The sequence below is a fragment of the Triturus cristatus genome, chromosome 8 (genome assembly GCF_964204655.1).
Source record: "Triturus cristatus chromosome 8, aTriCri1.1, whole genome shotgun sequence".
NCBI classification, from domain to species: Eukaryota; Metazoa; Chordata; class Amphibia; order Caudata; family Salamandridae; genus Triturus; species Triturus cristatus.
The window spans coordinates 1,639,725,683-1,639,753,081 of NC_140591.1; the positions used below are offsets into that span (position 1 = coordinate 1,639,725,683).

The 27,399-nt window shown below is 44.1% G+C and overlaps 1 protein-coding gene across 1 annotated transcript in view; it reads left to right on the forward strand.

The window, feature by feature from the left end:
• Nucleotides 1–27,399, forward strand: part of LOC146808472 (transient receptor potential cation channel subfamily M member 2-like) — a 2,315,843-nt gene that overhangs the window by 1,836,075 nt on the left and 452,369 nt on the right. Inside the window, exon 21 of the mRNA XM_085623958.1 lies at nt 21,152–21,273. Within this exon, the coding sequence (XP_085480084.1) occupies nt 21,152–21,273 (122 nt within the window). The remainder of the gene's footprint in view (nt 1–21,151; nt 21,274–27,399) is intronic.

Here is a 27,399-nt window from a genome sequence, read left to right on the forward strand (position 1 = left end):
TATTATTTCTGCCATGCAAATGCATTTCCCACGTGTATCTTTCTGTTAATAAGGTTGGTTAATAAGTACGACATTACATCATTAATTATTACGATTATTTCTTAGTAATTTTAATATAAACGTACGAAATTGGAACAGGATTTCTATTTTAGCTTATTTTACCTGCTCCAGCAATCCCCCCTTTGGTGATTTTATCACCAAATAATCACCCAAAATTTCAAATTTCTTTCCCCCTTTTGTCAAATTCAACATGTTTTTTTGCTCAGATTTTTATAATCTAGTTTCTTTTTCATCTTCTCTTTTTGCTTCTATATACATACTCTCTCTTAATTCTTCTAATTCAATCTCGTGTATTTCTCTTTCATTTTTCTTTTCTCTCCTTTTTACTATTTCTCTTTTTGTTTTCTTTTTATTTCTTCTGTATCTACAACACATACATACTTATCTAAGAATTAATAATGCAACAATCACACAAGTTAATGGAAACAATATTTTACCAAATATGGTACTACCTAATTTAGCTATGAAATTCTTAATAGCAATCATTTTATTTGCCATTCTAGTCCAAACATTTTCAGCTTCCAGTGGTACTAACTCTTCATGCAAATCAGTAATATTTTTGATATAGACCTTTAAGTCTTTGCTTTCGTCAGGAATGTAAGTGCAACAATGTTGAACGTTCAGCATTCCACAGACTCCACCCTCTTTTGCCAATAGAATATCAAGGGCAAGTCGATTTTGCATTACCATAGCACGTAAGGCAACCATTTCAGTATCTACTAATAGGAAGCCTCCTGCTGTGCTTGTGGATAAACGATCCACAACTGTTGACAATTTTCGAATATTAAGTGCGTTCAAAGTTATTCCCACTGCAGGTATCAATGCTCCAAAAATATCACCTATAATTTCTGTCCATGTTTCTCTTTCACCACGTTTTAGTATGTTAGTGTCTTCAGTGTTATCTACTCTATCCATGTGAAAGATTTTTGGAAAGACCAGGCCAACATAAAATGTGCCATACCAATGGTCAGGCAACCTGTAATAAGCCTTATTCCCACAAATAAAATATAATCCAGGAAAGACTGGATCTTCTCCTCCTCTAAATCCCCATCCGGTTGCTATAAAGTATGTATCATGGCACTCACTAGTCCCTATGAAATAAGTATCATATTGGGATTTCCTTCTCGTGATACACAATTTTCCCTTCTGTGATGCATCTATGGCCAAAGTTGGACTGGCTCCATTTTTCAATTCATTCTCCTTCCCTGTATCCCATAATGGGTCACTTATTCTTTTCCCATCAGCATTCTTGTGCATCCCTAATCTTCTTTCTTCAACCATGTCTAGAAATGTTTTCTCTTCCTCCTTCAAACTGCAAGTTAAATTATTTCTATAAATGTATTCTAATGTTAGTTCCTTAGTTTCTATAAAAATTTCACCTAAAATGTTAGCTTCCTTAGCAGGATTCAATTCTTTGTTCATTGGCAATTGCCCTAAAATATTATCTACATTAGACAAACTGTAGTTTACTTTCCCCAATTGATAAAATATACTAAGTAATACACTACATGAAATTCCATACGTAGCTGGGAGGTGATGATAAGTCACTCCCTCTGAAACAGAAGCAGGTAATTGCATACATACGTAGCAATCCCTCATGTCCATTGTCTTGACATATTCGTACAATAATTTTGAAAACACATTGCTAGAAAAATCATTAATAGACCTATCCTTATGTACATGTGTGTTACTTATACTAGTTGGAACTACTTTCTGGAAACTTTTCCCTATGTTAGTCGTGTTTTCAGTGTGTCCTCCTAAAGTGTCTATAGTTACTTTGAAAGAAATTAGTAGAGCAAGCACGCTCCACAAAAGCATCAATAATCCTGTACAACAGCAGCACATCTTGCACCATCTTCTCATGAAGGTACATCTATTCTGGTTATTTTCTGTGTTAGCCATCTGGTCAATCTGACCGTATCTTTTGACTTAGCCTCTTCTACTCCACTACTGGATTTCTAGGGCAGCAAGTACTCAACAGGTTATTACAATTCTTTTAGTTCTCTATCTAGGTCTTCAGTATCTTTTCCAACTGATTTCTTTGGATGTCTCAATCTGGTCACTCTTTCATCATTGTCATCAAACTGCAGAAGGTCCTAAACCGCCGTTTCCTCTCCAATATCGGACAAGATAACTCTCCGGATTCCCACAGTTTCTTCTTCCTCAACCACTCTTAGTAAAGTCTCCTCTGGATTTCCTTGACGGTCTGCCTCTTCTCCTTGTTCAGGCAGTACTGCATATGTCCATTCCGGTGACTTGTACTTCTGGTTGGGTTTTCTGATTCGTTTGTTTTCTTCAGCAATATCTGCTTCTCCTTCTTTAACTTGCGTTTGACTTGTCACTTCATTTACTTGTTCAGCTTTTGTTGATTCACCTCGTGTCAATCGATATCTCAGTCTTTTTATTTTGTTTGGCCAAAGGTCTCCTTTAGCATTTCTCTTTGGCTTTCCTTCTTTGGTGTTTTTCTCTTTGATCCAAGTTCTCTTTCTCAGAACTCGAGCTTCAGGTGTCTCACTTCCACTTTCTTCAGATTCAGTCTCGATTGCCTCTTCTTCACCAACAGTTTCTTTTTCAACAGAAGTCTTCTTTTCAGCTACTGTTTCCTTCTCTGTAACAGTTCCCTTTTCAGTAACAGTTTCTTTCTCAGTAACAGTTTCTTTTTCAATAACCTGAGATTGCCCTACTTCTGTCCCTCCTCGGGTCTCCGACACGCAATCTTCTTTCTGACTACTTGTCCCTTCACCTAGCTCAGTGTTGATGTTCCCTACACCTCCTCGGGGTTTTTCCGCTGAAATCTGTCCCTCTCTTTCTACTTCTGTCCCTACTTCATCTACAATGATTATCTCAGGTGAGACTTCTCCAGTTTTCTTGTTTGCTTCAAGGGTTACTTTTGTTTTAATGTTCTTTTCTTTTCTTTCTTTCTTTCTTTCTGTGTTCACTGCTGATAGTTGGTATTTCATGCAATTCTTCAGACTCTGATCTAGTCTCTGGGGCTTGCAATATTTTCTTCAGAATCCCTTTTGGTGGGTGTGAAGCCGAACGTGGCCCTCTTTCCCCCCTTTCAGGATTTCTTCCTCTTCTTGTTCTGGATGTTTCGCTGTCTGAATCTTCACTTGATTCTGAATCAAAATACTATCTTCCAATACCTTCTCCTGGGCTTGGAACTCTCAGAGTGTGGCTTGCATGTATCCAGTTTTTCACTCCTGCACACTTCACAGCAGTTGTTGTGGTCAGGACCACTTGCCTTGGCCATCCCCACCTCGGAACCAGGCAATTTCTTCTTCTGTGGACCTTTATTCTCACCCAGTCCCCAGGGCTCAAATCATGGGCTGGTTTCTTTTCAAGTGTGGTGGCGTCTTCTCCAACCTGGTGAAACACAGAATGGACTGCGTCAGCCAGGCCTTTACAGTAATCCAAAATCATGTCATCAGTTATTGTCATCAGCTTGTTGACAGGTACAAATGCATGTCTCACGGCACATCCCATGATAATTTCATGTGGACTCAAACCTGTTGTTCTGTCGGGAGTAGACCTAATTGTTATCAAGACTAGAGGCAAGACATCAGGCCATTTCATTCCAGTGGCTAAGCACATTTTACCAATTCTGTTTTTGATGGTGCCATTCATTTGCTCAACTACTCCAGAAGCCTCTGGTCGGTAGGCATAATATAGCTTCTGCTGAATGCTCAATGCTTCACAAATCAAACTCATGATCTCATTATAGAAGTGTCCCCCTCTATCTGATTCGATAGTCACTGGGAACCCGTATCGTGGGATGAATTCTCTTAGCAATAACTTTGCTACTGTTATCCCATCATTCCTCCTTGTGGGGAAAGCCTCCACCGACCTGGAAAACAGACAAATTACCACCAAGACATATCTCAGCCTGTTGACAGGTGGCATTTCAATGAAATCTACTTGCAATCTGGTGAAGGGTCCTCCTTCCCTGCCTATTGTTCCTAGGCTCACCACAGTTTTCTTTCCGGGATTGTACTGCTGACATATCAGACATCTTTGACAAAGACTTTCTGCTATTAACCTGAACTTTGGATTGTACCAGGTTTGCTTAAAGGTTCTAATCATAGCATCCCTCCTCAGGTGTCCCTGGCCATGATACATCCTTGCCATGGTGGATAGCATGCTATCCGGCATCACTGGTCTTCTATCTCTATAGACCCACACATGGTCTTTTTCTCTTGGTGCACAACCTGCTTTTACCCATTGCTTCATTTCCTCATCTCCTACCTCATCCTGTAACTGCTTCACTTCTTCCCATGTCTCTACAACGTTAGTAAACATTAAAGAGCAAGAATACAGTTCTCTTTGTTTTCCCCGATTGATTGAGTAATTGTTCCTCGCACAATACTGAGCCATGTCATTGGCAAATTTGTTCCCTATGGAAATGTAATCATCTCCTTGACTATGAGCAGCACATTTAACAACAGCCAGTTCTTTAGGCAGCTGTATCGCCTCAAGCAACCTTCCAACCACCTCAGCATTCTTGATAGGAGTTCCACTTGAGGTCAGGAAACCTCTTTGTAGCCATAGCTGGCCAAAATCATGGACACCTCCGAATCCATATTGGCTGTCAGTCATCACAGTCACTCTCAGACTCTTTCCAATTTTACAAGCTTTTGTCAGTGCCATCAATTCTGCCACTTGAGCGGATTTAACTCCTTTCAAGGGTGATGCTTCCACCACTCCATCCACTGTGCATACTGCATAGGCTGCATTCAACACACCCTCATCCGTTCTCAAGCAAGATCCATCCACAAATAGCACATGGTCACTTTCAGGCAATGGCAAATCTTTTATATCTGGTCTGGGCTTTGTACAATAATCAAGCACATCCAAGCAATCATGATCAATTTCATCTCTTACTTGCACACTTTCAGCATCTGGCAACAACGTTGCTGGATTCACATTCACACATCTCTCCAGACTCACATTTGATGCTCCTAGAATGACTTTCTCATATTTAGTCAGCCGACAATGTGACATGAACTGTGTCCGGCTCCTTGTTAAAAGGATTGCCACATCGTGAGGTACGAATACCCGTACAGGATATCCCATTATGATTCCCTCACTTTGTTCCAGACTTTTGCATGTAGCAGCTACTGCTTTCAGGCAACCTGGTAGACCTACAGCTACTGGGTCAAGTGTTGATGAGAAGTACGCAACTGGCCTCCTCAAACGTCCATGTTTCTGAATTAACACTGAGAGTGCACAACCATTCCTTTCACTTCAGTACAATTCAAATTCTTTTTCATAATCTGGCATACCTAGGGCAGGTGCTTCACACAACCTGTTTTTCAATTCTTTGAACGCTGCCAATTGTTCTTTGGTTAATTAAAAATGATCTTTTACTTCACTTCTGGTCAATTTTATTAATGGCTTGGCAATCAGGGAGAAATTACTTATCCACTGACGACAATAACCCACCATTCCCAAAAACATTCTCACTTCTCTTTGTGTCATCGGGGCTCTCATTCCTCTGATAATTCTGATTCTGTCAATTGTCACTTTCCTCAGGCCTTTCTCAATGTTATGTCCTAGGTAGTGAACTTCTTTCTTACAGAATTGCAATTTGGCTGGAGATACCTTTAATCCTCCATCTGCCAAGTAATTCAGCAATGCAATAGTGTCCACTTCGCAAGCTTCACGTGTTTTTGATGCCACAAGCAGGTCATCAATGTACTGAACCAATACTGAATTTTCAGGCATTGTCAGACTTTCCAGGGATTTCTTTAACAACTGGTTAAATATGGAGGGGCTCTCTGTGTACCCCTGTGGAATTCGGCACCATGCCAAAATACGCTGTCCAAACCGAAATGCAAATATCGGTTGGCTGTCATGATGTAACGGGATCGAAAAGAATGCATGGCACAAATCAATTACTGTGTACCACTCAGCATCATGGGGAATCTGATACAAAATCACTGATGGATTTGGTACAATAGGACAACATGGCACAACAATTTTGTTAATTTTTCTCAAATCCTGTACTATTCTGAACTTCCCATTAGGTTTCTACAGTCCCATGATCGGTGAATTACATGGACTGCTCAATATTTCTCTCAATACCCCTTGCTGAATCATTTTCTCAATTATAGGGGTTATTCCTTCAATTATTTCAGGTGTCAATCTGTACTGTGGAATATTTGGGTAGGCTATTCCTTCTTTTACAGAAATTTTCACTGGATCAACATTACTCATCAGGCCTACATCTTTTCCTGTAAAATCCCAGACTGATGCTTTCACAGTCTGCTTTAATTCTGGGGGCAACTCATCAGGGTTGAATACTGCATATGTTCCAACAGCCTCACTTTGTCTGTTGTCTATGGTCATTCTGTATAGGACATCCTCATCTGGTGTCTCAAAAGCTATTCCATCTGGTGTGCAAAAAATGGTGCAGTTCATCTTGCACAATATGTCTCTGCCTAACAGATTCACAGGACTGGTGTCACACACCACAAATCGGTGCATGTCTGAAAATTTCCCTATTCTAACCCTTACTGGTTCAGTAAGATGGGTCTTAATCTGTGTGTTGGACACACCAACTACTTGGATTGTTTCATCCGAGAGAGGAAGGTTTTTAACATCAGCTGACCTGACAGTAGATCGTGTAGCACCAGTATCGACTAAGAAAGTGATGCTTTCATCATTAATTTTCCCATCTACAAAAGGTCCTGTCTGGTCTATTTCTAGAGATGCGCCAAGTACGCACTCTACTTCCTCCCCTCGGTACCGTCAAAATTCCTCCTCAGTGTCACTTTCCTCATTCCTCAGCCAATATTGTGACACAGCATTCGCACATTTTGATTTGTTTACCTGTCCTTCGTTGTAAAATCCCGTCTCTTGATTATATTTCTGAGGACCTTTGTTGTGCGGCAAGGGCGGCTTTGGCTCTTGATTCTGCTGCTTAACAGCCTTCTGCTGGTGCTGCTGCTGGCCACTTCCCTCACTCTGCACCTGTGGATTCAATGATTGATTTCCAGCATTAGCACAAGGAGGATTCTTACAATCGGATTTCCAATGCCCTAATTCTCCGCAGTTGTGACACGGGAACTTCTTCTTCACTTCCTCAATATTACCCTTTCCTTTTCCTGGACCAAATCTTTGTCTATTTCCTGGGTTATTAGCTTGTTCAATTAACTGGGCTTCCTGCCTTTCTGCAACCTTCACTTGTGCCCACATTGCTTTTTCTTTCAGCTTTCTCTGCTTTGCCTCAATTTCATCACTGAAATATTTAGCATGTCTCAAGATTTCATCAATCTTTTTACTCTGCCAATCCACTGTGTGCTGTCTAATCATCTCGCCAATTTCAGGACGCAAACCATATACAAATCTGTATACAAAATGGCTCAAATCCTTCTCACCTAGATGTTCAACTCCACTAAACTGCTTAAAAGCCAGTATTAGTCTCTCATAATAGGCATGAACTGATTCTTTCATTTCCTGCTGCGTTCTGTCTATTTTTACCCAATCTGTTTCTTTTGGAGGTACCTTGTTCTTCAGGAAAACCATAACCTGCTCATACTTTTTCATTACCTCGGGATCTGGGGCTCCTGTTTTCGGATCTCTTGGGTATTCTTTTGTCGGCCAATCTATGACTATCTTGCATTCTGCCCACAAGTCTGCTGGTACAATTATATCAAACAGACTATTCAGGTCAATCCACAAAACCTTTGACAGCTTCACAAATCTGTCTACCTGTCTATACCACTCGACGGGCTTTTCTCTCAATCGAGGGAAGTCATTAGTAAATGACAAAATTTCTTGTCTGGTCCACGGGACATGTACATATCCTCCTCCTGGAATCTCTCTCATAGGAAATGCTGTCACTGACTTATCCTTCTCTCTCATAGGGAAAGCTCTACCTGCTGATTCTTCCTGCTTTCTACCCCACCTACTTCTCCATTTTTCAGCATCTCCCCATTTTCCTAACAAAGTGATTATGTCCTTAATCTGCCCTATTCGACCTGTGGTGTTCAAGTTTTCAATGTCCTTGTCTGTGAAATCCACCCGGTAAGGTTTTTGCAAACCCTTTATTCGGTCTGTGTCAATTCCCATTTCACTTGCTATTTCCATCAGCCTGTCATGTGTGTTCTTTGCTCTCCATGTAATGCTCTTACAAAGGAACAGTAATTCCTCATCCTGGTAATTTTTTAGCGTTTCTATAGGGATCGTTCCTACTATGAGTTCTTCTAGTACCATGTGTAATCTAGCTACATCCATCACTTGAGATTCCTTTTCTTTCTCCTGCAAGCCTTTCAACCATTCACTCAACTCTTCAGTAGTTATTCCCAGGGATTTTTCTGTACTCACTGGTTCTGCTACTTTTTGGGTTTCTAGTATGGATCCTCCAATCCCCCTGTTCCTTTCCATATATGCGGGACTCATAAACGGATCATTCTGCTCATTTATTCCGCTTTCACATATTGTGTGTCTCCACGGATTATCTCCTGTCCTTATTGGGGTCTGTTCTGGCTGAACATTTTGTCTATTGTTCGCATATGGAACTGTTAGACCATGTTCACTGTTTCTCTGTGTGTCAAAAATAGGCATAACGGGACCTATAGTTACAGGAACCGTAACTGCTTCAAGATTCTTGGTCAAATCTCTTATTTTCTCTGTCAGTTCTTGTGTGGTTCTGGCTAGTTCCCTCGTCTTTTCATCCTCGATTTCGTCTTCTCTCTCTATTTGATTTATTTCCCTTCACTTCTGGTGTCATAACCTCTGTCTTTATTGTTCTCAGGGTTTCTCTCATTGGGGCATTCGGAACCTCTGGTTCGCGTCTATATGGAGGTGGATTCTTGTAAAACATGAAAACATATCCTCTAAGAGGTCATCATCAGACTCATTTGCTCCATACCTCCTAGTTTCCACATTATTTCTTTTCTCTGTACATTTTTACCCCTTCAGTCTCTCCTTCTATTCTCATAGGAAACAACCCTTCAGTCATACTAGCGTCTCGCCACCTTCTCATCCGATCATGATGAGTTTCACGATCATTATTCCGTCCGAACATGTATCGGTACCTGTTCCCGTTCCTCTGTCTTTCCCTTTCATGCACTTCGTCTTCCCATTCTACCAATGCCTCAAACTGTGTTGGCCTCGGTCGGGGCTCTAGACACATCATTCTTTCCCTTAAATTTCTTAACGTGGCCAGATTAAATGAGCCATGTTCTGGGAAAGCTAAAACTCCATCGTCCTTGGTATATTTCACCCAATTGTCTAACCAAATACAGGTATGATACCCATATTTCGCAACCATGAAGGATGCGGGGGTTCTTGTCGGAGGCAATAATTGCCCTTCCCTTGTCACTACTTCCTTGTCTTTATCGAACCAGGTTCGCATTTTATTAAACAAGGACTTTTTCTTCTTTTCTTCGACGTGGTAGTACATTTTCTCGTTTACCGCAACTTCCTAGTCCTTTCTACAACTGTACGATCTTTTGTCCAATAACAGCGCGACTCACACCAACGCACCAATCCGGAGCGTCTACGTCACTGTCTCAGTCCACAAATCCCAGCGCGACTCACACCAACGCACCAATCCTGGAGCGTCTATGTCACCCTGTACTTCTTCCAATCCCTGCGCGGCGTACACTAACGCACCAATCACAGCGCTTCCACTGTTCTAACCCACTGTCCAATCACAGCGCGGTCCTCCTGACGTCAGCAGTCGCTGCAGCAGCTCCTGCTCCTGTCTTCTGTCACTCGTCTACCCCTCCTTTACAAACTTCTCGGTAGACTTTGTTTCAGATTCTACGAGTCTGTTAGTTACAACATATAAACATCTCCATTGTCTGCTCCGCTAACCACAGAATAGTAAAAGAACTTTCTCACGAGAATCCCGCCTTTCCCGGGAACAGCGCTTACCTCTGCTCCACTACGGAATCGTTACTTCCGTTGACAAAGTAGCACATCCCTCTACCCTGCCCTTCTAGCAAGCATCCATTAACTGTTTCCTCCCGGAACGCCCCTAGGAGTTTTACAATCAACAAAATGCCGATACATTCACGCACTTTCACACCAGAAAATGTAGTACATTCACACAGAATTCTGTCTTTCCCGAGAACAGCCTATCCTACTACAGAATTATAACACACGTTAACAAAGCAGCGCTTACCTCTGCCCTGTCCTTCTAACAAGCTCAGAGAATACCTATTACCTTTCCAGTGAAAAGCGTTATCAGAATGCAAAACGGATCCCTGATACTTTTAGACCAGAACTTCACAGATAACCCTTCGCTATCATTCACACTTCTTTTATACCGAAAATGTCTAATGGCAACACACGGCGGTGCCACCGAATCGAACACAGACAATGCGAACGCGCAACTTCACTTGTTACACGTTTTCCCCTGCATGCGTACAGGGCCAACAATTCCGCCTTTCCCGAGAGCAGCGCTTACCTCTGCCCAACTACGGAACTGTCACCGACTTCCTACATCCCAGAAGCCGTACACACTAAATAGAACTCAGGACGACTTCAACATAGAATGTTAGTACATCAATACAAATCAATAATCAATAAGCCTATTTACACGCAAATCCTCAAACCAAAACAATAGACAACCATTCTGCTGCTACCAAGAAACTGTTGCAGATCAGAGCCTCCAAATCCCCTCTACTTCCACGGACGGAATGATTTCACAGTCACACGCACACTCACACATCATACGCTGGTGGGGCCCATAACACCAACATTCATTCCTAATCAAACTATCCGTACCTGCAAAGGGGAAAGATACAATAACATCAACAACCTATCCGATCTGCATTTATTAATCCGAAGGAAGAAACCACCTTTCTTTATATCACCCTAACAGACCTTCCCTCGGATTAGGTCGACTGGACCGTCTAGTTGCTGGTTTGACAATGAAATACACATTCAAATATAGTCAAATAAATCATTCACTAAAATAATCACCCGACACATTTATTAAATTAATGCTTTCTCTTTATCTAAATCAAATGCAAGTAAACTTAGCAAATGCAGCATTATCTTGTGTCATATTTACCTATTCTGGCTAATTGTCATTTTCTAAGTCAGAACTGGTCCTCAAAGCATCTGTCAGCATCTCTGGCTCTGTCATAGGCGTCACCGTCCTCTTCGTCAGCGTCAGGACCTCAGTTCATAAATTCAGGAAGGACTCGTTCCTCTCGCTCCTCCTAGCTAATTTACCTTCTCTAGGCTACTCAAATTTATACCAAATATTACAATATTAAAGTTACATTTCCAAATTCTTGTGATTCTGATTGGATGGTTCAAATGAAGTGACCGGATTTCACTGCAACATGTGCATTTCTTCCCAGGCACATTCTCTCGTAAAGTCTTGATTTCCCTTGTCTTTTGTTACAAATTTTGTTGCAAGCGGAAGGGACACGACCCTAGCAATGTTTCATTTTACGGTACAAGTCCTGGTCGCTTTCTCACGTAAATTATGAATGTCTTTTGTCAAATTCCTGCAAATGTTAAATAATTTTATAAAATGTTGCAAACAGAAGGGATACGACCCCAGCAAATGTCTCTTTCAACGGTATTAGTCCGGTTTTTACATCTCTAAATATTCTTTATCTTTGTCTTTTCAGCGTGTTCAGGGTCGCGTTTGCACTCCTCCCAGACAGTCACCATGACATAGCTTTCGGTTCAACTGGAGGGCAGGGTTGCAGTCAGTGCAGAACGTTTTTCTTTTATTATTTTGTCTACTTGAATACAGGCTTCAGATGGCAGCCATTTTATAGCAGGCCACAATGGTCAACTGTAAGCAAACAAATGAAAAATCATAATTAATACATGGAAATAATTAAAACAGTGTTATTCCCCAACTAATACCCATATGTGTATGCATTTATCTAGCCATATGCGACATTTAAAGCCATTAGTGCATGTTTATTTAAGCGCAAATCACAAAACTAGATTTAAGCAACACGTATTTCATTCAGTATGCGTACAAACTTAGTTTACTTATTATTTCTGCCATGCAAATGCATTTCCCACATGTATCTTTCTGTTAATAAGGTTGGTTAATAAGTACGACATTACATCATTAATTATTACGATTATTTCTTAGTAGTTTTAATATAAACGTACGAAATTGGAACAGGATTTCTATTTTAGCTTATTTTACCTGCTCCAGCACATGCATGGTCGCAGGTGCCCCTGTAATCACCGCCACCGTTCCAGGGACCGCAATACTTCCAGATGGGACCTTACTTCCAGCCGAATTTCAATCAGAACCGTTTTTTAGGACAGGGCGGAAGGAGAGGAAAACGCGGCCGGAGGAACAACGTGGGAAAACAGGTCCAATGGGAAGACAGCAACATAACAATGAATACACGGAGCATGACGAAAGGACCAACAGCAGGGACAAGCACATCCCGGGACTAGTGGTGAACCTTACCGACATCACCTTAACAACAGAAGACATCGATATCTTGAACAAAGGACTAGGATTTGTGCCAACTACCCATCTGGATAAATTCCAGCTAAGGTGTGAATTGAGCGAGTTTTTTCGCAAGATAAGATTGAAAACATTCTTCAGGGATAAGGATCCACCGATTGATGATCATAAATACACGTCTCTACGTGTAAAGTCCAATTTCTTTCCCCCTTCTTCGATGATGCCCCCAGAAGTAATAGCTTTTGAAGAGGCGGTGTCAAATAAGATTGAGAATTTACCAGCTGGTAAGGATACTTTTGATAACATGAGTAAAAAAGGACGCCAGGCCCTAAAAGAATTGAGCACGAGACAGGATATTGTTATTAAACCAGCAGACAAAGGTGGAGCTACGGTGATACAGAGCACCACAGCCTACAGAACAGCCTGCACCAACCTACTGTCGGACACCAAATACTACAAACCTATCTCTAGAGACCCGACTTCCCGTCTTAGAAAAACTATAACCATTCTGACCACAGAAGCACTGGATCAAGGTTGGATAAATAAAAAGGAACATGAGTTCTTGAACTGTGAAGATCCGAGGACGCCAGTCTTCTACACAATACCAAAAATTCACAAAGGGAAAATTCCACCACCGGGGAGACCTATTGTATCCGGGATTGGTTCCCTCCTAGAACCTTTATCAAAATACACTGACTGGTTCCTCCGTCCTTTGGTTACATCCATCAAGTCTTACATACAAGACACCAAACATCTATTGAATGTCCTACAGGATGTTACATACGATCCAGAACACAATATTTTTGTATGTCTGGATGTAGAAGCATTGTACACCAGCATTCCACAGATGGAAAGTATTAGAGTAATTGAAACACTCTTACATCGGGAGGAATGGACCTGGGACGCTCCAATCAGTTGGGTTGTCACACTAATGAGCCTAGCAATAAAAGAGAACTTCTTCAGGTTCGAGGATCAGCTGTACCTGCGGGCACACGGTACATCGATGGGCAGCACATTTGCGCCTAGTATAGCGTGTTTGTACGTGGGGCAACTAGAAGAAGAACATGTGTGGACCACGAACCCTTACACTGAAAACATCAAGGGGTGGTGGCGTTACATAGATGACATCCTGGTAATTTGGGAAGGTGACACAGCCATTTTGACTAACTTTCATACGTGGATTAACCAACTCAACCCACACTTGAAGTTCACTATGACATTTAACCAGGAACAGGTGTCTTTTCTAGATGTCAGACTGAGTGCAAAGAACAGAGGGGTGACCAGTTCCCTCTTTTCAAAACCAACAGACAAAAATAGCTTATTGCATTTTAATAGTGCTCATCCCCGTGCTCTTAGGGAGAATCTCCCGGTGGGCCTATTCTTATGAATCCGAAGAAATTGTGCGGACCTCAAAGAATACAAAGCAGAACCAGAAAATCTGGCAAAGAAACTAGAAGAAAGGTCTTATCCCAAGAAGATTATTGAAAAAGCTAAAAAACAGTCCCGTAATACACCTAGAGAGGCCCTACTGGAAACACATCAGAAAGAAGAGCAGGACACTCTTATATGTGTAACAACTTTTAATGCATCATCAAACGCAATTAAGAAAATCATCAATAAGAAGTGGACAGTCTTAACCTCGAATCAATTGAAATTTGAAAAACCTATGTTCTCTTCCAAACGGAACCGGAGTTTGAAGGACTCCCTTATACACACAGATTTCAGGAAGACTAAAATGCAGTCAACACACCAATCAACACTATGGAACTTACCAAGGGTCACGGGCCACTATCCATGTGGCTCATGTGTGGTATGCCCCCTAACAGAACACACAAAAGAAATAGACCTGGGCATGCAATTTGCGTGGGAACAACGGTCACACACAAACTGTAACACCGAAAAGGTAATTTACCTCATCAAATGCCCATGCCAACTCATGTATGTGGGGATGACAGGGAGAAAAGTTAAAGTCCGTATCAGTGAGCACAGAAGCACAATTAGAAAGGCGATCTCATCAACGAAATTGACTGCTCACTATATAGAGCACAAACACACAGATACAGACTTGTGGTGGACAATTATCGAGAAGGTTAATGGTGATGGTGACATGTCCAAAACCCTACTCGAACGTGAACAGCGGTGAGTGTATAGACTCAAAACCCACATTGTTGGACTGAATGATTCAGTACCGTGGAATCAACTCAATAAACGATAAATCTTTTGTTGAAATCCGGTGCTTTTAAGTAACTTTATCAACCCAAGAAATCACTACCTCTCATTAATCCTTTCCCAACAACACCTTTTTTTTAGGACAAACCCATAACATAATGCTTCCAAAAATGAGATAAATGAAATGATCTAGTTTTGTCATGACTGAGGCTGAGAAGGTGTAATTGATAAATACAAATCTTAAGTTTAATGCTTTTGTATTAAGAATTATTACCTTATTTCCCCCTCCCCTGAGATCATAGTGGTCACAGGTAGGATCGTATTAATCCGATATTAAAACTGGGATGCGATTATATACAGGTCCATGAGTTTTTAATCTAGTACTGAGGCTTTAATTGAATAACATCTTCATATTCACCATGGCAAAACTTGCTTTACCAGCAGGCATAATACAAAGTCATATAACACGAGTGAGTATTCCGGCCGCACAGTCTGACATATTACTGGGAGCAGATGAAACTACTATCCCACAATAATAACTTAATACTTATAGCGAAATCGAAGCGGTCCCATTTAAGAAGTATAACACCTTATATTCATACTAGAGTCACGTCGACATACGTATCAAGACCGTGATGTGGTTGGACACCTCTAGGGTTACATGGTAATTCTTTCCCTTTCTTCAATTTTTTTTTAAAAAGCGGCGCGTCACTAGTGTAGAACCACATTACCCACATTTCCTACCAGAGGCACGTTGACGTCCATTACGTAAGCCGTAAATGGGCGTGACAACATCCAAGGGGCATCGATACATTTATAGTGGAACAACGACGCGACTCAGTACCCCAAGCAGTGGAACCACCTCCAAATAGGATGGGACGAGGGGCAGGACCCTTGATGGCGTGAGTAACTATGACGCCAAGTTACGAACATAAGGTATGAGATGTAAGCTGGCCCCCTCGGGATCCAGCCTCCAGCACTATTCTCATGGATATTGTCATTTTTTTTTGTTTTGTTTTGTCTCCCCCTTCAAAAACTGTGGGCCGACGGTTCAGGTGATCCGGTAATTGATTTATTTCTTAAACTTGGCGATTACGCTCCTGTGAACACACAGTGTTTGACTACAGGGCTACCCCGAAGAAAGTTGGTTCTCCAGTAGGAGTTGATACCCCTTCCAAAACGGGGTAAGGATGAATGAGAGAGAGAGTGAAGTGTATAAGTACGAATGAGCATGAAGTGAGAGCATGCAAATACGTTATCACGCGTTTTAAAGATATGGCGGTTTTTAAAGCTACAGTGATGATCATGAGGGAATGACACGGGTGTAGGATCAATATCGACTACGCACACCTAAGAGTGAGAGGCGATAGGATGCGGCGTAATGCCGCCACTACAATGGGCATAATACAGACACGAGCGCGTGATAAACGTAGTGTATTTTCACTCGCCACCTCTGCGTGTGTGGTGGACACATTTTCACCACAGTTCAGTGAACACGAACGCATGTAGACATGAACAATCTTGAACTCTGTGTAGAACTATGTGTGGTATTTTTCTTTTTTCCTTTTCTCTTCCTAGATGGAGTGATTACGTGAGACTAATTTGTCTATAGAAACCAATAAGGAGCGCTAGCTGCCCTTATAACAAGTAGTATATGGAAATTCTCTGTATTACCCATACCAGGGGGCACACTACCCCGCCCTGAAGAAAGTCCAGCACCCTTTATGGGGATTATTAGGACTGAAACATGTTGGCTATAGGGTCTTAGGACCATAATATCCCTACTGACCCATAATTTGTATTTTATATCCACCCCCAGCAGATCCAAGAATAAAAGGGAAACTGGGATCTGTTGTTGGGCTTTTAATCTTTATCCCCCTGGCCAAAAACATCTTCCTAAGAGCTCCCTGAAAGACGGTTGAGCCCACCCCGACTTCTAGGCGTCGGGGTGTCCCTATGATGAAGCATGACACCACTAGGGTGTGTGAGGGAATATAAAACAAAAGGAGTTGCCTCCTTCCCCACTCAATAGTGGTGTCCTGTAGTGACTTCAAATAGGGATCTCTACACTATCAGAACTCTAGGATTGTTCAAATAGATCTAACCACTCTTTAGCGAGTTGGCGGTGGGGAGTATTTTGTGGTAAAATAGCCCCTGTAATCAGCCTGTGCCTCTCCACCATGTGCACATTGCCATGCTGACCTGCCACCCTTTCACAAATAAAGGTTGCATAAGAAATTACATTTACTGTGGCAATGGGTTTGGGGTTGGCCAGGGTCACTTCACATCCCAATTAGAAGGATTGGTGATGTGCTTGCACATCTTACTTGCAGAGATATTGTATGAATGCAGTGCAGCTACCTAGTATCTGATTCTTTTTTTAGGTCAAACTAGACAGGACATGCGCTGTCTCTTCGAGACCTGCTGTAATCAGTCTGTGGGCTTAAAGCACCATCCCCTTTCTTGCCATTGCTTTTCATTTGTCTATCTCAGTGTCTTTTAAAAATCCTTGCTTGCTAGTGGTTAGTCCTGCTTCTTTGTCCCTCCTTTCTCTCTTCTGTTCCTCCCACAGAGCAGGGACTTAGTAATGTCTCATTCCAGTATAGTTCTTTATCTGCTCTTTTGTGGACTATGGTTTTCTTGGTTTCCTGCTCTATTACTGTTTGCCTGTGTTTAGCTTCAGCTCCCTAGCTGCTTACATTCAAATATAGCATTCATCCTCCCATCTCCTCTTAATGCCGCAGTTGTGTTACTGCTGCCTTTTTTACTGCTGCCTCCCCGACCGTGGCTCCCGCTCCGTTGCTTGTATTTTTTTAATTAGGCTCTTGGCACTTTTCAATCTCCGCCGACAGTTGGGCTTTTTCTAGTAGGATATTTACTTGGTTTGGGCTTCCTTTTAAGGGGGATCGGGCTTTTTGTGTAGGTAACGCCTGCAAATGTTTTACATCCCATCCCCTCTCTTTCCTGGTTTTTCATTGGTTCCTGCGCAGGCCACTTACTTTTCCTCCAGTTCTATTGGCTGTGGCATATTTTCCTGCATTGACCAATGCTTGTTTTGCAAGTTAACTTCCATGGAGTATTGCCATGGAAACGAGCAGTGATGTACACATTGCTTGTTCTCTTTTGTTTAATTTACATTAGGGTTGTCTCCCTGTGCCGCCTTTGCCTGCCCCCACCATCCCTCCGAGAAAGCTGCTTTTACTTTCAGTGTGCGCACACCACTCGCAGGACGCTGCTTGGTAATGGCGCCCGCTACTTCTTTTTATTTTGAGTAGGGGTGAACGAAGAACTCCACTCCGCCGGCGGAGTTCACTGAGTTTTTCCCACTTCATGCTCCAGGCGGAGTGCTGAGTTCCGCAAAACTCAGTGAGGTGATACGGAGCGGAGCTTTCGTCTCTCTCGAGCGCTTGCCAATTTAATATAGGTGAGCGCTCATGTGAAAAAATCATGCACTAGACCTCCTTTCAGTGAGATTTCCCTCTGTGGGCGGCTGTGGCAGGTCGCAACTGCTCATGACTGCTCACAACCGCTTGTGTTGAGGAAGCTGCCGCTCGAGTAGATTGTCTATTCGAGCAGCAGAAAGCAGCTGTACCCTCCGGTGCAATGCAAAGTGCCGTTCACACTGTTTTTACAGCACGGCAGAAACTCCTGGTGCATAAAATCAGTGCGATTAGCGTGACTCAATATACTCCACTGCTGGCGTTTTTGTGACACTATGCGGAGTTCTCCGGAGTACTACTCCGCAAGCTCCGCCCAGGCCTAATTTTGAGCACGCCATGCATGGTTTCACTTTCACTGTGGCGGCCACAAACACACCACTCGCGGGACACTGCCCTTGTTTAAGGAAGAGCTCAGGGAAATACAAGGGCACTGTGTATGCGATGATCGCACAAACATGTAGTTGCCTGGGTCCGGTCGGTGGTAGGATAGGGTTGTGTTTACTACATGGCTGTGGTTGGAGGTCCAAGTACAGTTACATGATTTTGATGAAGGGTTCCTGCTGTACTCTGTGTACCTCCCCCTACTGTCTTATACCTCCTCCCCAGATGAAGGAAGCTGGTGTGTGAAAGAGACAGCAAGCAGCAGCAGTGGGTTCTTGTGCCCTCAGATATGTCTGGTCGGCGCAGGGACACATGTCCTCACATAGGAGTTGGTACTTGGGCAGCAGTGCTTGCTACCCACATGTTTTCAGTGCAATTCACCCATACAATACAGATTACTCGTGTGCTAGTGAATACGCGCCTGTCATGCTATGTTCATATAAAAATATAAAATATAGTGTTGTTTTAAATAATTTATAATCTCTAAAGATGAAACTGTGCTTAAAGAGAACATAGATAATGCACATGTGTGAAGTCTGCTGCGTATACTTAGCACGCTATTCCTAGTCTGTTTTTTCTTTGCTTTTTATGACTTGTTTTACGTATGGCATTGTTTATAGATCGATCTAGAAGTAGGCTTGGCGAGATCAATGTCCTGCTGAGGGTGGTGTGTTTTTTTTTAAAATACTAGAGTTGGGGGAGGGTATTTCGTGCAATTTAGTGAAACGAGGGGCCAGATGTACGACCATTGTGATTTGCGACTCGCAGATTGCGAAAAATAGCGAGCCCCAATTTGCGTGTTGCAAATTACAATGTACAACAGTGTCTGTGACACTGTTAGAGATTCCTAAAGGGGTCGCAAATGACATGCCTCATGCATATCAATGAGGCGCTTGCAATTTGTGACCGCATTAGGAATGGCGGGCCCTCCCAGGTATGGTGGCCTGCTGGGCTCAGCAGACCTCCATGCCTGGGACTGCTTTTAAATAAAGCATTTTGTTTTTAGGTCTCGCCTATGCAGCGCGCATACGCTGCTTAGGAGAGACCTAATGCCATCGGCACAGCTTTGTGGACAAAAACGTGCACGCGTTGCATTGGTTGCAATTGCAACGCGTGCACGTCTGGCGATTTCCTTGCGGGAGCGCGCGGCGCTATATGGTCGCGCCATATGGATGCACGCTCCTGCAAGGAAATCTCGCAGGCCCCCTCCCCTGCGCTAAAAGTAAACAAGCATTGGCATAGCCAATAGATCTCGCTTTTGGGACCTTATTAGTATGTTTACTTTTGCCATAATCGCGGCACGTAAAGTGCGGGTGCCGCGATTATAGCAAAAGTAAAGAAATAGATGTTTTTTTCTATTTCTTTACTTTTGCTATAATCACGGCACCCGCGCTTTCCGTGCTGCGATTATAGCAAAAGTAAATATACTTATAAGGTCCCAAAAGCAAGACCTATTGGCTATGCCAATGCTTGTTTTAAATGCAGCCGGTTTTCCTTAACCCCTTCAGTGCCCGCCCCTTTCCCCGCCCTGTGCCGGCCGTTTCATTAGCGGGCGGGGTTTGTGACGAGCTGGTCTCGTCATGGGCACAGCGCAACCGCGGCCCATGACGAGACCAGCTCATCACGGGCATTGAAGAGGTTAAAGGAAAACAGGATGCATTTAAAAAAAGAAAAATTAAACGTTTCTGTTTCATTTTTAAAGGGCAGGTAGTGGTCCCTGGGACCACTGTCTGCCCCTAAAAAATATTTTCCCCTGCATTCGCAAAGGAGTCCCCTGGAGACCCCTTCCCATTTGCAAGTGCTTTACCACCCTCTTGAAGTGGGCAGTTAATTGTGAGTGTTTTGCGACTGTTTCAAAACATTTATACATGGGGTAGAGAGTTGCTATTAGGAAGGGACGCCCTTGAATTGCCCCTTCCTAATAGCGAGTTGCAAATCCTATTTAGTGAGTCTGGGGTGTGATGGGAAGCTGCACCTCATGTCTAACTGTATTTTATTACCGGCTTGGGGCGGATTTCAGCTGTGTCTCTGAATGTCTTTTATGGGGTACCCTTATTTTAGGTGTTCAGACACAGTTCTACTCACAGTTACACACACCAAGGCTTCCGGCGTGGGCAGGGTGCACATTTGAATGATTATGGTTATTGACCTATTGCACATTGTCAGCTGGGTGTGCAGAATTCATACTACTTTCTCGTGCACTGCAGGGGTGTTGGAAGAGGGAGCATGTATGTGTGAAACCCCAGTTCTGTGACTCTGGTCATATCAAGCTGGTTTGTTAGCTCCTTGAAGCGTTGGCACATCTATAAATCATGCATGCGTGTGCAACTGTGTGCACACACATAAACACACACACACCTAATCCAGAAACGTACCACACTGCATGCATTTCCCAAATGTGTGTCACCAACACGAACACCGGTCTGTGAGTCATTCTAATGGTCCTGAAGCTGCTGCTGCCCCCCCCCCCAGTGGGCCCATCCTACGGTGCTCTGTTCCATGGTCCTTCATAGAATTACATCAATGTGCTCCAATCACCAGCCCATAACCCCCCCAAGCATACCAGAGGGGTGTGTGGCTCTGTTGGGTCCAATACCATTAGGCAGTGAATATTAGCGTGTGTTCCCTAGACCTCTTTACAATGACACTGACCCCTGCTCTCCTCTTCCTGTCTGCAGATGCTTCACAGCCTCGTTTTATTTAGGAAGAGTCTTCCTCGCTGTGGACTTCATCGTATTCTGCCTCCGCTTCGTGCACGTTTGCACTGGGGACAGGTCCATCGGGCCGAAGATCCTCATGATGGAGAAGATGGTGAGCGCCCCTGCTCCTGTACTCAATAACTCAACTCCTCAATATTCCAATTCACAGCGTCATCAAGACCCCAATGTTACTATTGCATTGCGCCAGCACTCGCACAAAGAAAAGTGTATTTACTTATTAATGTAATGGTTTTATATAGCGCATAGCAACAATAGGCATCAGACTACTTTCCATAGAAAGACAAGATACAATTTGAAGTGGTAGGGTGGGTAAAAAACTGTCGGGCTGCTGTGCATACCAGCGTTTCGAGCAGACTGGAGAGGTTTACAAGTGCGTGAGCTGTCATCTGACATCTACACAGCCAGCAAGGGGGTGGACGCGGGAAGAGCCGCTGCGAACTGTAGCCGCTGGGATTGCACCTGGCTGCTGATAATTCGGCCCCATAAAGGAGCGCACCCTGGCATAGGGCCGGTCCATCTTCGCCTATCATCATCTGGAGGAGACTGAGCTAAGCCCCACCCTCGTTCATCTAAGAACCAGTAGGACTTCCCATGGAGGCTTTTCCATTTCACTTCTTCGCATAATACTTAGCCTGATGACCATTGATGTCTCTGTTTTTCTGCCCACTTAATTCCATTTCACTTCAGTTTGTGTCATTGGGATAGCGCAGGGTACAGGATTCGAAAGACGCTACTGTCGGGCCTGATAATGGTACCACCTTGGATTCATTTCTGGTGCAGGCCCTGGGCATCATTTCACAGGAAACTGACCTGGGGAACGCAGACTTTCATTAGAGGCGGATGGGGGCCGGAGGCCCCTAATAAGGTCTCTAACTGTCCAAGACATACTTCCAGATCCTAAACCTTTAATCCATAGTGGGGCTCCCGGTAGTTCTCCTACTGCACCCTTGGTGAATGAGGAACGACTGAATGTGAGTGTCCCAGTGGAATCTCTCGATACTAGCAGCCGCCCACTGTTAGCCAAAAGGAAGGGCCAACCCAAGAGTCCTGCTGCCAGGAAAAGTAAACACCGTTCTCTTAAGAACCGGGTTCCCGCAGTTATTCCTGAGCCCCGGAAGTAGAAAACACGGACGGGGACAATGTGTTTAATAAACGAAAGGACATCATTTTAGCAGTGGCACGCCTACAATAGAATGGCTGCTCTCCTTGGAGTCCACCGTTTCTGGATTGTCTGAGATCATTGGGTCAATTAATGCTTCTTTTATTCTTCCCTTCTGTGTTGGTCCTAAGCCCACGCCATCTAAAAATGTAACTACCAGTATGTCCAGGCCTCGGGTCTTGGCCTCTGAGTGTTTGATTCCAAACGGGGCAAAAACTTTTGAGACCCCAGTCTAATCTTCGCATCAACCAGAGGTGATTACCCTAATGGCCCCTCCAGGTGATGGAAAGACTCAGTTATATAGCTGTTCCTACTGTGGGTTGCTCAAGAGGAGTGGGGAGAGAGCTTCATTCAGTATTTTGGCAGGGGTCCCTCATGTCCGCTCAATTGAAAGAACTAAGTGAACCATTGGCTACTTAAAAATACAAACCTCCATGCCGCAGATTATAATGACATATTGATTGCTAGAAGGGTTGGCTGGGTTGGCCGTATGGCTAAAAATCTTTCTGGGGATTGCATTGTGATAAATTAAAGCTCACCTAATTTGGCCAAATAACTGACTTTTAGTTTTCTCCATAACCCTTAAGGAACGTAGGAATTAACATATTTCCACTTGGCTTTTTCTGTTGAATCTTGCAACCCAACTCCCCCAGTCCGGATAATACGAGGCTTCTGGCTCCGCACCAGTTTGCAGTGCGTACTGCAAATGGGTTTTTACCTTTCGTAGACCTTGGTCAGAATGATTGGCTCCACCCTCAGGCTCTCTCTATCAGTAGTCCTAGCGTTTCTACTCCAGTTCTTTGTTCATCACCGACAATGCATAGTGAATGATGACTCTCCAGCTACCCTTGATATAGGATTGGCGCTTAGGGTTCTTAGCGGGAATGTTGCAGGTTTTAGGAACAAGATTCAAGGTCTGGAATGGCTTAACTTTGCTGTCCAGTTGGATGTCCTCATGCTGCAGGAGACCTGGGCCCGGGAGCCAGTAGTATGGGATGGGTATGAAAGTTACAGTGTTGCCGCATGCCCTTCTCGTGGGCACAGGCCACGTGGAGACCTCGTCATTCTGATTTGCATTGCTAAACAGCTGAAGGTTGTACCCCTCCCCATTAGCCGTAAGAGGATTCAGATCTTATGGGTGGGTTCTTCTTGTGATCTCCATTTCTTCTTGGTAAACGTTTACAATTCAGTTTGGGAATCTGGTTCAGATCGAGGTTTTAATCTGAGCGATATCAATTCTTGAGGCTACATCGCTTTCTCATTTCAGGGATTTTAATGTAATACTGGCCGGGGATTTGAATGCCAAGCTGGGTGCTAGTCAAGTGGGTTGTAATCCTTTAAATATTGAATGTTCCCCTTACTGAATATACAAAGCTCTTGGACACGAAGGTCTCTGCAAAGTATTGACCGGCGAGTTTTGTCCATCCAAGGATCTACCATCATTTGATGGGTGGTGTAAAGGGACAACCATCGCTTATGTGTTTATATTGAGAATGCTTGTGAATCTCGTGATCCCAGGGATTGTGCATGATACCGCCTATAGTGTTCACAGCCCAATTGAAATAAGGGTGACAGTATTACCAAATTAAGTGTTTGACGCTGTGGCAGGCGTGCCTGGTCTAACAGTGGAGGGCAAGGGACTAAGGGTCCAGGGGTGTAACCTTCCTATTAGCTCTACATTTGAGTCAGTTGCAGGATCTAATGTAAATCTCATTTTGGAATCCCTCCTAGCTCTTAATTCACCTCAAGTAGCGATACTGGAGGCCTATGCCCAACGGAATGCTTCCATTAATGCATAATGAGGGAACTGGTGGGTCGCGGACGAGCAGTACAGCATACTTGGTTTGATAAAGCTTGTAGGCTTGCCAATAAGCAGCTGCAGGTGGCCTTTAGCACTGGTTATTACTGAGGAGAGGAAGGTCTATAAATCAGTAATTAAGCAGCCGCAAGCTGTACTTAAAGAGGCTTCCTGGGAGCTGCAGCTTTCTACCTGTGACTCACAGGATTCTAGGGGTTTTTGGGCCATTGTTAATTTTAGACTACCCACTCTCTCTGTCCCAGATGGTATAGGCTCTTCCATTAGTGCTGAAGACTGGGTGTCTCATTTTAAAAGCGTTTATGCCCCTGGCGCTGATGTCCCAGTGGCAGTAAACGAGGAAAGAAGATGGAAGTAGATTGAGCACACCTGTAATTTGGTTGGGGTTAATCGCAATTCTCTGTGGTTAAAATAATCAGCGTGCCATGCTTGTTGAATGCCTGCCTAGCATGCGAAGTATGCGTAACAGTGGCCAAGTTCCACAGGCAATGGTTTATAGCCCTTGCGCTGATTCCCCAGTGGCTGTAAACGAGAACAGCCATTGGTACCCACTGGACATAAGCTTCGACCTTGAAGAGGTGTACGTGGTAAGTCAATCTAGTCCGCCCAACAAACCACGAGATCCATTTCTGGGCTCCTGTTCTGAGCAATGTTCTTAATGCTGCTGTCCATGAAGGACTCCCTTCTACACGGAACTCTGCAGATATAGTACCAGCTTTAATAAAAGGAAGCAGGCAAGACCCTAACTGCCACAGGCCTATTAATTTAGCGGTGAAGGTAGCAGGCTATATCATTTTTACAGTGTGTGGAAACATGGGCCTAATCCCATAACATCCTTGTCCAGTTCAATATGGGTTTGGGGAAGGTAAAGACACCATGGATCAGTGCCTGAGCCTTAACCTTCTGATTGGCAAATATGTATTAGCAAATCAAGGGATCATTTATTTTGCAGTCATTGACCTGAGCAGTGCCTTTGACCGGGTGAATAGGCCCAAAAAATGGGAACAGCTTGATGGTGCTAAGGCTGCCTGTAACGTTGGTCAACTTTTAAGGGCTCTGCATCTGGATGTGAACGCAGTAGTGACATATGGTATAGGTGGAGAATGTTCAGACTCCCTTGGTTTCCCACAAGGTGGTAGCAGATTGATTTCCCCTTATCCCATCCCTCCTGCTACCTCCCCCATTGCCCTTTGTCAATGTCCTCTCCCCTGTAGCCTGGTGCATCTTTATACTTGTCGTGACTGTGGGCTGCCATCATCAACTGTTAACAAGTAGGCTGCGACAGGGCCCCATGCATCTTTGGGCCTGGATGCTATCGGCAGCTCTTCTGCATAGATAGTTAGCTGATCCCTACAATGCACAACATCTTTCAGCCATTGTACCGCCTTTGGGGCCACCCCTCATCCATCTCCCCCAATGAAGAGCCACCTGCCTCTTTGCCAGCAGGGTAATAATGCGGACCAATTTCCGATTTCCTGGCTGTACATTGTTGACCAGCCCCAGCAGACATAACTGCATAGTGCATTCCACATGTTCCCCCACCATTACTGACACCATCTGCATCACTTGTGTCCAAAACCTATATATTGGTGCACAGCACCAAGCCAGGTGCAGAAAGCACCCACCCAGTGCACTGCATCTGCCACATCTAGAATCTGCCCACAATCCGCTTTTGTATAGTTTCAGTGGGTGTACTAGAGCTGATGTAGGTATCTAAAATGAACGATTCTGAGGTTGCAGTTTGCTGTGAGTTTCCCTGTGAGCCTGCAGCATGTCTCCCAATTCTCCTGTGATCTGGACTGGTCAAGCGCTGCATTCCACCTTTCAAAGGCGCCCCCTGCGCTATCCTTGGTCTCTCTTTGAGAGGCGTTGTATAGGCGTGCCACGAAGTGTTTGCGTGAGCCACTAGCCAGCATCACTTGTAGCGCGTCCAGCGTCTCTGGTTCAGCTGGGCACTGAGGGTATAGTGAGCGCGCCGCGGCGCAGGCTCTAATGTATGGAAACACTTCCATGGGTGTCTGGGGCTGTGCTGTGCAGGGTGGCATCTCACCTGTAGTGCTGGTGCGTACAAAGGCGCCTTGTTCGCTCTGACACTTAGTGCACGCCATGCCCTCGATGTGCTGCGGATAGTGTTTATTTCCAGCCTAGTTATCTCAGGACGTTGATGCAATATTATTGCCGTGAGGGGCTTCGGATATGCATCATCACTTTCAACCGCCAGGTGTGGAAGGTACTTCGTGGGGTAGTACCAGTGGTGCAAACTGCGCCTGCGCGCAAAGATAATACAGATACATATCCGGGGCACCTAGCCTGCCTTGCTCATATGGCTTGGTCAAGATGGCCCAACTGCACCTCGATTGTGTACCCGCCCATGCCAGGCGTATCATATTTGTTTTTAGGGACTTGAAGAATTCGGACTTCAGTGCTATGGGGATCTTGACAAATACAGGAACCGGTCCTTGGTACTATTACCATTTTCATGACCGCTATTCTGTCAGCTAGTGATTGCGGCATCCGTATCCATCTATTCACTTGTTCTTCCAGCTTTATGATCACACGCCTGTAGTTCTGTCTTATCACCAACTCTGGGTTCCTATGCACCCACACCCCAAGATATTTCACCGGCTCCAGACACCATTCCAGGGGATACACTAGTGTGGGCTGTTCCGTGGTCTGTGTGAGGGGGAACACCACCGGTTTGCTCCAGGTGATGCTCAACCCAGCTAACCTCTCATACCTTACATATTCGTGTATCAGTGATGCCAGGTGTGTCTTTGGATCCCACACATATAGGACCATATCATCCACATACAGTGATATAAAGGGCGTAGACAAAACCACAGGGCAGTGTCCGCATGTTTTTGTCTTATAACACATGCCAACAGTTCCAGTGCGAGCGCGAATAACATGGGCAAAAGGAGGCAGCCCTGTCTGGTCACCCTATAGATTTCAACTGGTCTGAGGTCTCGCCATTAACCCATATTCTTGCCACTGGATTGGTGTAGAGCAGGAGAATCTACTGCAAAAACGTGGGCTGCCTCATGGGCTGGAGCACTGTAAACATATAGCCCCATTGTATGGAATCAAAGGCTTTGGCAGCGTCAAGTAACACCGCCACTGCCTTAAGCATCGGGTGTAACTGATGGAGGACAGCAAAAAGTGTTCGCAAGTTGTACATCGTTGAGCCCGTGGGCACGAAACCCGACTGGTCCGGTAATACCAGGTTTGGCAGGAGCGGTTGC